This window comes from Pimephales promelas, chromosome 7, assembly GCF_988280905.1.
Source record: "Pimephales promelas chromosome 7, fPimPro1.hap1.1, whole genome shotgun sequence".
NCBI lineage: Eukaryota > Metazoa > Chordata > Actinopteri > Cypriniformes > Leuciscidae > Pimephales > Pimephales promelas.
The window spans coordinates 3,665,145-3,677,804 of record NC_142775.1 but is presented as its reverse complement, the minus strand read 5'-3'; the positions used below and the strand labels follow the sequence as shown (position 1 = coordinate 3,677,804).

The following is a 12,660-nucleotide window of genomic DNA, read 5'->3' as shown; positions in this document are numbered from 1 at the left end:
CGGACCGACTTCAAATTTCTGCTGTACCTTCTAAAGGCATTGACGATGTAAAGTTGTGCTATCTGCGCGTTTTCGTCGATGGGCGTGTCCGTGGCGTCGATGATTCGCCATGAAACAGGAAGTTGTAATAACTTGGCTGTAAATGCCCAGATCTGCACGAAATTTGACACCTTTGACAAGAGTCCCACCCTGAACAAATCTACATGCCGACATTCACCCACAGTCATAGCGCCACCTGCTGGCAACAGGAAGTGACCTTTAACGAAGCAGTCCCCGCCGCTTGTTTGACTGACATGTACGAAATTTCTGTGGTACATCTACCGTGACCAGACGCACAAAAAAGCCTCAAGAACCCATACCCTAAACTCGACAGGAAGTCCCCCATTTTGAATTTGGCGACCGATTTGGGACGATTTACACACTCCGTACTTTAACGAACTCCTCCTAGGGATTTAGTCGGACCGACTTCAAATTTCTGCTGTACCTTCTAAAGGTATTGACGATGTAAAGTTGTGCTATCTGCGTGTTTTCGTCGATGGGCGTGTCCGTGGCATCGATGATTCGCCATGAAACAGGAAGTTGTAGTAACTTGGCTGTAAATGCCCATATATGCATGAAATTTTACACATTTGACAAGAGTCCCGCCTTGAACAAAACTACATGCCGACATTCACCCACAGTCATAGCGCCATCTAGTGGCAACAGGAAGTGACGTTTAACGAAGCAGCCCGCGTCGCATGTTTGACCGACATGTACGAAATTTCTGTGGCACATCTACCATGGCCAGACGCACAGAAAAGTCTCTTGGAGCGATGCCCTAAACTCAACAGGAAGTGGGCCATTTCTAATTTTACCGCCATTTTTGGATGATTTACTCATTACGTACTTTAACTAACTCCTCCTAGGGATTTAGTCGGATCGACTTCACATTTCTGCTGTGCCTTCTAAAGGCATTGACGATGTAAAGTTGTGCTCTCTGCGCGTTTTCATCGATGGGCATGTCCGTGGCGTCGATGATTCGCCATGAAAAAGGAAGTTGTAGTAACTTGGCTGTAAATGCCCAGATCTGCACGAAATTTGACACATTTGACAAGAGTCCCGCCCTGAACAAATCTACATGCCCGCATTCACCCTAAGTCATAGCGCCAACTGCTGGCAACAGGAAGTGACCTTTAACGAAGCAGCGAACCAAATTCACAGCCGCACCGGCTGAGCCGCAGAATATGCAACGCGGCCGCCTCACACCCCAACGCGCTACAGGTGCGAGGGCCCGCCCATCGCTGCTTGCAGCTTTAATTTTTTCTTCTTCTTATTATTCATCTTAACTCATTCGTCAGCATTGCATGGTTTTGTCAAGTGGAAATACGAAAACGGCTTTTATAGCCTTGTATTGCATTTCTTGTACATTGTATTTCTTTATTTTTCATTATTTCATTATTTTATGCAACTTTAAATGTGTACACAAAAGAGAATTCATGGCTCTGGATATTTGCTTATTTTTGTAAGGGTCTGTGAGTGTTTGCAAGGTTGATACATTTAAACTATAATATACTTTTGTTTTGTGTCGTTTAATGTAAAATGTGTAGTGTTGTGGTCCTGTGAGGGAAAAGGGTAGGCTACTTCACATTTGTACATGAATACTATCGCAGTATGAAGTTCCTTACATTCTCCCACTGGTTATTTTAAAAATTAAAGTAACAAATTGTTGGTCCATTGTCACAATATTAACAAATTGTTGCTAACTTCAACTTCGTCCCATATCAAAGTGCGCACCTGAAGCGCTCGGACCGGTCTAGCCTGCGGAGGATTGTTCTTGTCGCCTAGCAACTGTGACTGACAGCTGACGACGACGAGCGGGAGTACGTTTGCACTGGACATTTTATATTTGGTTTAACATATTCAAATAGGATTGACAGCCTGTATAAATATATTCACCATGGTCCATTTAGACAATAAAAAGAAAACCCTACAAAATCGTATGGTACGATTAACATTTGAATAGGATATTGGCTATAGCCTATATGTGCCTATGTTTTATCATTATTATTTTTTAGGCTATTTCATTACAATATTTACGTAGGTTAACACCCAATATTTGAACAGTTTACAGTGTAATCTGGCTATTCAGGACGCAGCCTCTAGCATTAAACCAGCTCTGGCCAACTCTTGAGCCGAAAATACATGACTCGAAATATTTTTTTAGTGGTTATGTGAATTGAAATTATGTGATTTTATATATATTGCCCCTCATTTAAAGACAGGACAATATAAAACATAAAATTTCCAGTAAAATATAAAACAACAAAATGACAATAGTCTTTCTCCATAGCTGTTTACTCAGTTTCATTAAATGAATGATCAGGGCAGCTGTACTCTCGCTCCGTTGCTTGGCGCCAAAAGCAGTAATAGGGAACACCTGGTTGCGCAATTAGGAAATCCCACGAAGGCTACATGAAGCGTCCTTCGAAGGCCAAATAGACTGCATCCTTCGAAGTCTACAGCCTTCGAAGTACGCAGCCTTCACATTGGGACACAGCACTCGTGTGGACACGCCTCTCCTGAACTCTCCTGAACTTCCTTCCTTTTTATATGACAGCCCAGAATGCTACACTCTAAAAAATGCTGGGTTGTTTTAACCCAATTTTGGGTCAAATATGGACAAACCTGAAATGTTGGGTTAAAAATGTAATGTAAAAATTTAACCCAACGGCTGGGTTAGTCCATATTTGACCCAAAGTTGGGTTAAAACAACCCAACATTTTTTAGAGTGTATCATAGGCCTAATGTTCAAAAGTGTATATATCATGTAGGCTATCATCTATATATCATCTATTCTTTCTAACCAATCTTTCTTTCTTTCTATCTCATCTTTCTTTCTATCTCTTTACTTATTTTATAATATTTATATTTAATAATAATATTTATATATCTTTCTAATATTTCTTTCATTCTATCTCATATTTCCTTCTCTCTATCTTTCTATCCATCAATCTATACCTCTGTGAGAGACGATATAAGATGCCATGTTTTGAAAGTTTTTGTACTGTTATCCTTTTAATTTACACTTGTTGTCTTTGCAAGTTGTGTATTTTTTTCTTCGTAGATCTCAAGAATGTTTATGTAGAGGTTTACAGCATAAATATTTGCAAAAAGCAGTAAAATAAAGTATACACTCTTTCTAAATACGTCTTTTTTCATATATATTATAATTATATATATATATTTTTTTTTTTACAATATTAAAGGTTACTGCAATTCAATGTCCCACACAGTATGCACCTCATATCAAACCATTTTACTGCAGCTTTTAGGAGATACATCACTCTAGCTGACTTCAGAGGCCTATAAAGACCACATTTCTAATAAGTAGAAATAATGAATGGCCAGTTCTTATAGGGGATAATCAGCTCATCCAACCATTTTACTGCAGCTTTTTGGAGATGAGTCACATTATTCCTATTTGTACACCTATACAGACCTCTTTTCTAATAAATAGAAAAAACTAATAGTCAGTTTCAATACGGGACGTCCCATAGCCTACAGCATCGGTTCCCAACAGGGGGGTCGCGGCCCACAAGGGGGCCTCAGCGAGCTCTGTGGGGGGTCGCGGCATATTTTGAAGTTTTGAGCAATGAGCATTAAATAAAAGTCCTTAACTTTTTTCTGTTCAAAATTTCCAAAATGTATATAATGAGTGAGTTCATCATGAATCAATTTTCCAATCCGTGTTTTTGTCTTATCCTGATCCTGAACCACTATGGTACACCTATAATAAGTGTTTACATTGGGACTATTTTACACTGGTTCGGATCGTTGCCGCTGCGGAGTACTACAGTACCTGCGTGACTCGTCATAGACGTACACAGAGAGAAGTAGTTCCGGCTACACTGTTCTTTCCGAAAGACACATTATTCTGTTAATAAATGCAAGTTTATTATCGCTCGCTATAGCGCCAAAAGCGTAAAAATAAAGCCTCACATTGATAAAGCCTCACAGATAACATGCAAGTATTGAGGCCCCAGATAACAGTCATTTAATAGCAGATATTCTTTTTTTAACCTAAACACCAGTGTGAATATTTTTATTTTTGCATTTAAAATATGGCCAATTAATAGGCTTCTCCTATAGGCTTACGTTGTTAAATTACAAAGGGCCTACTGATGTTTTAGTCATTGTATTTTCAATATTATAGGCTATTATTTGTGCATAAACATAACGTTTGTTTGGGGAACAAAAAAAAAAACATTTTTTGTTATCCTTGCTGCAAGCTTAAAGAGTGATAATATCATGTAAAGGGGGGCCCTAAAATATTTTCTTGGGAAAAAGGGGGTCACAGACAAAAAAAGGTTGGGAACCACTGCCATACAGCACAACTCATATCAAACCATTTTATGGGACATCCCCTATAAAAACACCATTGTTTTTTTGCTGCTTACTTTTTCAGTGTCTCTGTTCACATTTGAAAGTATAATCAGAGGTAATGATGTCTCCTTTTCTGTTTTTCTTTTTCTCTTTAAGGTTATCAACCTTAATGAATCCATTTGAGGCAAACTGTGCAATTACTGTCTAACCTGCCAGAATTTACAAATACAAGAGCTGGAAGTGACGTGTATAATGTTTTGTCTGAAGTTGCTTGATTTCACCACTAGATGACATTATTCCTTCCCAGATTATGTTATCTTGGATTAATGGTTGTCATCTCACCTGTGTTGATAAACCCTATTTAAGGTTTCACTGCATTTTTATTCTTGTTCAGTCCTGATGTCACTCAAAGTGTTGTCATTCCTAAGAATTATTGGATTTGAGAAGTGGCCTTCTGTTTTGCTCTGGGAAAGTATGTTTTTGTGACCCTTTTTTGTGGATTTCTGGTTTTGCCTCTCTGGACTGATGTTTAAGAAGATATATCTTCTGTCTGGATTACCCTTTTTGTATTGCCACTCAAGAACTTTGTTTGAGTTTTCTTGTAACACATTCACTTAAAGTGTAAACTACGACTTCTTGTTGTTTGTGTTTATTCCATCGGAAGCAAAGAGCAAAATATTAAACTCAGACTTTTGACGTTTGACTGTCGTTTAATCCTCTGCATTTGGGTTCAACCTCCTCCAGTGGTGAAGGGGTTAGTATCAAGGACACACACACACACCGATTGATTAGATAATTGCATTAATGAGAAACTGAACAGGTGTTCCTAATCCTTTTGGTGAGTGTATTATATGCATAGGAGAAAAAACACAAAACAAACCAAGAAAGATTCACATAAATGTCACTTTTAGGTTATACCGTTGGTTATACACATAAGCAAAATATTCCCACACCCCCATTGTGTATACTTTAAAATATTCCCAGTATGAAAATACATAAATCAATAATACCTCTGAAACCCTAACGGCATTTTCTATACACCATTTCACTCTCATTTTCTCGTCACACATTTACACGACATGTGTACCCATAAAGCACTCAAAATAGTTTTCCATTAATTATCTGGTAACATCTTTTACACATCACATCCGTTACACAAGCATATATTTATTACCAATGTACTTTGCACTTGTAAGAAATATGTTAAAAGTATGCTTGATTAAATATATTTTTTAGAAAATATACTAAAGTACATTATTTAAAGTGTGTTAAAAGTTTGTGTAAATGGGTAAAAGCATGATGCTAATATAATTTAATACATTTAAAGAGTACAATCTTTGTTAGAATATTTGCAATATTGGAATATACAGATAGCAGATAGCTATTTGCTAACGCAAAATTAGCAACTAGATAGGATTGCGGAAACACCCCCCCCCCCCCCCCGCCACTACCAGAAATGTGTAAAACTGGTTTTAAAACCATGTTTGAGACATTTTAAATGATATACATATCTTGAGTTATGTACCCATTAATCAACAGTGGTGGTTAACCTGCAACATGACCTTTAATATATTAAAATATAGTGCAAATGCTTGAAGTTCAAAATAATACATTTAATATGCACTTAGTACAGTTTAAATCTATTTCTTTTCTCTTAGGGATATTGATTGTATGTTTCGAAGACAATCATAAATGAACACAAATAAAGTGCACTTTAATATCACAAATCATATAATTAGTCCCTACACAGGCTAGTATACTAAAGAAGTGTTGTTTTTTATAGTGAAGGGCACTAAATATAAAGTGCTTCCTATAATTTAGGAAAAGCAAAATATGCGCATTTGGTGTTTATTTTTATTTTAAGGTAAAGAGAAAAGACATTTTGAAAAGAAACATCCAAAGAAAAAAATAACACCAAAATTACAATAATTCATAAATATTTTTTAATAACATAATTTATTATTGTACTGTATGATTTTGCTTAATGCTGTCATAAAATTGATGAAAAAAATACATACAATGCATATTAAATGTAATTTTTGAAATGTTGAATCTTAAATAAAGTGTTATCAGTTCAGTTTGTGCGTGTTGAAACCGGCCATGGTTTTCCACTGGTATATCCGTGCAGAAATCTGTCGAGTGTTATCTGTGAATAAACAGCTTCCTCTGCAGTTTTTGAGTGCTGTGTGTATCAGTTTGTTTGTGAAGTATTTTATTTTATTTATTTTTTTGGAGAACTAACATCAAGTGATTTTTAAATCTTATGTGACTAAAATACTGTATGTGACTGTATTCGTCAGGTGTTTCATATTGATAAGAAATTAAGTACGTCTTCAAACGACCGGAGAGAGCCGAGCCAAACACTCGCAGAATCTCATGACAAGATCAAACTGTTGCTTTAAGATGTTTTTAACTTCTCTAGTCCATGCAACTTTATGAGGCACTATAGTGCAAATAACACTATCAGATCTTGTGGACGTGGAGCTCAATCTGATGAAGCTCAGATGACGTGAAGTAATCAGTAAAACACTTAACACTGTTCAAGATGATTTGATTGATTGTAGAGTTTCTCGTGAATTCACTACAGAGCAGCTTCATATCAGCGCGTCTGTCATTTACTGTTTTGTAGAGTTTGTCTTCATATTTGTGGACTGAAACTGTTGAAGATGTTTCACCCTGTTTTGTTCTGTTTGTGTTTCTGGCGTCTGGTTGGTGAGTTTCAATGTTTTTATGACTTTAGTTGTTTCTGTTCTGGTACCATGTAATGAATTACTGGTTCATTTCGTCAGAGAGGATCGACATTCACTGTTATTCTCATATAGAAATAATTGAACTGTGATTTTACTATGCGATCAAGTTTGAATTCAGCTCTTAACTTATTTATTGATTAAATAAAATAATTTAAATATAAAGCTCAGATAGTATTAGTGTATTTTTGTTATTGTTCCATATAAATCTATTTCTCTTTTCATTCATCATTTCATCTGCAGAATATCATTAATTTCACATTTAAATAAGTATTTTAGTGAAGCTTCATGAAACCAACATCAAGTGATTTTAAAGCTTTAATCTGTAAAATCTGTTCTTCAGGTGTGTTTGGTTATTCAGCATATGAAGAAAAACGGTATGAAAAAAAGCCGGTGCCAACGCGAGAGTTAGTGTTGAAGTCAGTGCCAGTGCCAGTGCCAGTGTCAGTGTTGATGGTGTCATTGATGGCGGGAGATTCAGTCTCTCTAAAATCTCATCTTACTGAAATGAAGGATGATGATGTGATTCAGTGGAGGTTTGGAAACACTGTAATAGCTGACATCAATAAACGGGCCGACAGAAACACTGTACATGATGATGTTCTTGATGGGAGATTCAGAGACCGACTGAAGCTGGACAATCAAACTGGATCTCTGACCATCACAAACACCACAACTGAACATGATGGAGATTATCAACTACAGATCAACCGTAAGATCAAGAGATTCAGTCTCTTTGTCATTGGTGAGTTAAATTTCAGTTTTGTATATTATAATCAACACAAAGAGATAATTAATAATTCAAACTTCATTTTGCTTTTGGTGTTTAATGATGATATTCATTTACATTTTAAATTTCAAACTCTTTTTTTAATCAATCAAGTGACCGTCTTAATCTGTGGCCAACCCTGTCTCTCTCTCTCTCTCTCTCTCTCTCTCTCTCTCTCTCTCTCTCTCTGTGTGTGTGTGTGTGTGTGTGTGTGTGTGTGTGTGTGTGTGTGTGTGGTGATTCAGTCCTGGTGTCGGTGATGGAGGGAGATTCAGTCTCTCTAAACTCGAATCTTACTGAAATGAAGGCTGATGATGTGATTCAGTGGAGCTTTGGAGATAAAAAAACTTTGATAGCTGAAATTAATAAACGGGCCAACAGCATCACTCTATATGATGTTCTTGATGGGAGATTCAGAGACAGACTGAAGCTGGACAATCAAACTGGATCTCTGACCATCACACACACCACAACTGAACAGACTGGACGTTTTCACCAACAGATCAACAGTGTGATCAAGAGTTTCTGTCTCGCTGTCATTGGTGGGTTCAAAAACGTTTACACCTGTTTTTTTAAGTCAAAATTAAAATTAATTCATATGGGCTACCATTTAGTTTTTTGTTATTTTATATTGATTGTTTTTAAACTATTTTAAACTATTCAATTTAGTAATCCTTCTGAAGTTATCTAACAGTATTCATCTGTTTGTGTTTGTTCTCTGTGTGTTTGACAGTCGACGTGGAGTCAGTGTCAGTGATGGCGGGAGATTCAGTCTCTCTAAAGTCGAATCTTACTGAAATGAAGGGTTATGATGTGATTCAGTGGAGGTTTGGATTGGGAAACACTGTAATAGCTGACGTCAATACAAGGTTTGACAGAGTCACTCTATATGATGTTCTTGATGGGAGATTCAGAGACCGACTGAAGCTGGACAATCAAACTGGATCTCTGACCATCACAAACACCACAACTGAACATGATGGAGATTATCAACTACTGATGTATGCAGAAGGGAGAATTTTCACATCAAAAATATTCAGAGTTTCTGTCAATGGTGAGTAGAGATGTCATCAGATATTCTTATTTTATTAAAATGAACCTTTGTTCTAATAAAACATCGGTGCCTAGTCAATCGTTCTCTGAGATTTGTTTTCATGATAATCGAATGTAAAGAGTTTTATCTCTAAAAACTGTTTAGCGTATAATGCTAGTAATGGGGGCATTGAGTAAGTAAAAAGAAATCGCTAGTTTATACCACTAACAAGCCTCAAAATAAAAAAATGAGGGTCCATACATGCAAAACGAAGCATTGAGAACTTTGTAAGTGTACAGACCGTTTAATAAGAAGATACTTTATGAAGACAGTTCACTTCGTGTATACAGGCAGCGCCATTTTTGGAAAACAGTCACGACAAGTCAAACCACGAACCACTTTATAAAGTATCTTCTTATTAAACGGTCTGTACACTTACAAAGTTCTCAATGCTTCGTTTTGCATGTATGGACCCTCATTATGTTACTGCGTTAGTGTGGGGCTATTTTGAGGCTTGTTAGTGGTATAAACTAGTGATTTCTTTTTACTTAGTAAATGCCCCCATCACTAGCATTATACGCTAAACAGTTTTTAGAGATAAAACTCTTTACATTTGATTATCATGAAAACAAATCTCAGAGAACGATTGACTAGGTACCGATGTTTTATTAGACCAAAGGTTCATTTTGCGCCAGAGTTCTCCTTCAACTATTTACATATTGAATTGTTAAATTATTTTATAGTTTGAGATGACAGACTGTTATAAAAACTCACTTACACAGAAACAAATAAAAGATTGTTGATTAGATTTCTGTTTATTCAGACATACTAGTTGATGTTGGTGTTTATTGACTGATCTGATCTCAGTTTGATGTGTTTATTCCTCAGATTTATCAGGCTTTCCTCAGGTTTATTCCTGGTGTGGTCCTACTGAAACTGTGATCCGATTGGTTCTCTCTGCTCTGGTGGGCGTGGCTACTGTCATCATTCTGGTTTATGACATCAGATCCAGAAGAGCTGAACAAGATCAAGCACATATTCCCGCATCAGGTACAGGATTCATTATGTCATGATTTAGAAAATATCTGTGAGATTTATTAATTTATTGATTTATATGTTCATCTTTTTCAGGTATTGAAACCTAAAGCAGAAAACTGAACTTTGAAGGTTTTTCAAGTGTGTTGTTTGTTTCTCTGGTGTTTTTGTCATAAATAATATTGATGATTATTTCAGCTTCTGTATACTTTCAGTGTCAGATTTTTAAAATATATTTTGTGTAAGGGTTTGTTTATATTTCTTTCTGATACAAAAAAAAAATGAAGAAAGAGACACACAGATCTCACTTTACTGTAACTGCTATATATTTCTTAGATGTATTTGCTTGCCTTTATCAATAAAGTTATATATCATTGTATGCAAACTTTTTGTATATTTTAAATACTTCAGCAGTGTACCATATACACAGCTGTATACTTTTTTCACAGGTGCTTCCTTTTATATATTTAAAATATATATATATATTTGGCTTTTTAATATTAGGCTACCAATTAGTTTGTTTTTGATTTAAACAACATATACAGTTAAAACATAATATTATTCGTTTGGGCGTTTCTAGGTTTTAAAAACATCAGGGGCTGAACCCGAAACATCAGGGGCTGGGGTGGGTAACATGATTCGATACAGAGAGAGAATAATGTACATTGCGGGCCTATATGCAATTATATATATATATAAATTTTTTTTATTTGAATTAATTATTTAAAGGTATGTTTGTGAATATTTAAATGATTCACTCATAAACTTAATTGAAATTAATGAGTGTGACGAATGAGTGTTTTTGTATGAATCTCTTGAAAAAAATGATTAAATGAAAATAAAATTGTTATCATTCATCATAATAAAATAAATCATGATCAGCAATGAAAGCTATTTGAAGCGTCTATTAGATCAAGTGATTTTACCTAAAATGATTTAAACTTACTCTATTTTGACTGCAACCATAGACATCGTGTGTTTTTATCTGAAATAAACATTTGTCCAAGTATTAGGCTATCCAATAAAATAATATGAATGTTTGGTAAACAGAAATAATGTTGAAAATACATTTGTTTATTTATAATAATAATAGCTGGTTAAAACTAGAATACTAGTAGAATATTTAACTGCAATATTTAGACATGATGAACTAAATAGTCATGAAATGCTTTGGGACAAGAATCGTTGAATCTGTTCATTAAGAACGATTCTCTAGAATGAATCAGACTTTCCAAAGCTACACATGATAGAGGAGGACCGTTTAAAACGAATCGATTCAAAATAGGACGACGAGAAGTTAGCTGGGATATCACTTTCTGTGCTGAATAAGTGAGCTGAGCACTGTGTGATTACAATGCTGCGATGCTATTTTGGAGAGATGGTCCTTTCCTTTCGTCATATCGAAAACAAAACTAACCCCGGCAACTAAACTAGCATTCTGGGCTGTCTTATAAAAATGAAGGAAGTTAGTTCAGGAGAGGCGTGAATTAGTCGACTTCACTGAAAGAACAAGACTGGACCGTACTGATCACTTTTCTGACATGAAGCCTCGCAGTCAGGAGATGAATTTTACTCACTTACACCATCGATATTGTTATTGTTATTCTAAACCGCGACTAATGTGTACTATTATTGTTACTTTTTTTAGACTGAGTAGGAGAGAACCCGGAAACGCGGGACGGATGAACCATTGAGATTTCATTGAAAAACACTCACGTCATGTAGGCTACATCAAATTTCGTCAACTAGAGGTGGGCAGATCGATACTAATATCGATAATATCGATACCAATGTTGGTATCGGTATTGATCGATACCAACGCGAAAATATCGATACTTAAGTTTCAGTTTCTCTCGTTTTGCGACCTGACCGTGTTTGTCAAAATGCTGCTGCTGTCACAGAGCAGAGCAAGCTCTTTGTAATCCTAGTGCTGCTCTCGTCCCCCTCTCCTGTGTTGTACCGTCACGTGACTCACCACTAGCTAGCGCGCTCCAGGACTACCACCAGTCAGGCACGCGCGGCCGTGCATTTCTAGTCTACAGCAGCACAATCAGAGACAGAGAACTTGTGACTTTGTTTATTTAAGAAAAACATCCTGAATAGAAGTGCACTAAAGAAGAGAAACATTTTTTGTTTACATGCTACTTGAAAAGAGAATTTGTTTTTACATTTTTTATATTTGTGAAGTAATAATTTTGTAACTTTGTTTAAATAAAATAGAAGTAACCAAAAGTTGTTTCTGAACAAAAGCTTTTGTAGTACTGATTTTAACTGATTAATAACCCAAAATGCAAATCACAAAAACAAATTAAAAGTAATGAAAATTCATTTAGATTTAGGTTGAAGAGGCATCCACCTTAAAATCCCTGTGAAATCAAAATTGAACCTATTTACTTTGTTAGCGCATATTACTAGTCTTGTGGTGAACAATTAATCCGTGCAAGTAAAAATATATTAAAAAAAATGTTTTACCTTGGTAATCTTTAATCAAAATCTGAAAAGTTACTTCCGGTCTGGAACGGTTTTCTTTTTCTGATGACGTAGGTTTCACAACTTGGGTGGGGAAACGCTTAACCACTCCCCTCAAACCGAGAGGAGGAGCGCTAGAGTAAAACCCTGCCCTCTGTTCAATATTCCGTTTCACTTGGAAATACGTCACAGCACTGGAGAAAAATCATTTGCAACTTCCGGTTCACGGGGACTTTAATTATTAA

General features: G+C 36.0%; 1 protein-coding gene across 1 annotated transcript; it reads left to right on the top strand.

The window, feature by feature from the left end:
* Positions 1–8,164: 8,164 nt before the first annotated feature.
* LOC120484150 (uncharacterized) lies at positions 8,165–10,338 on the top strand. The gene is made up of 4 exons (XM_089132961.1): positions 8,165–8,420; positions 8,612–8,932; positions 9,800–9,961; positions 10,043–10,338. Exons 1-4 carry the CDS (start codon positions 8,180–8,182, stop codon positions 10,054–10,056), a joined length of 738 nt encoding a protein of 245 aa, XP_088989087.1. The 5' UTR covers positions 8,165–8,179; the 3' UTR covers positions 10,057–10,338.
* The last annotated feature ends 2,322 nt before the right edge of the window (positions 10,339–12,660 follow it).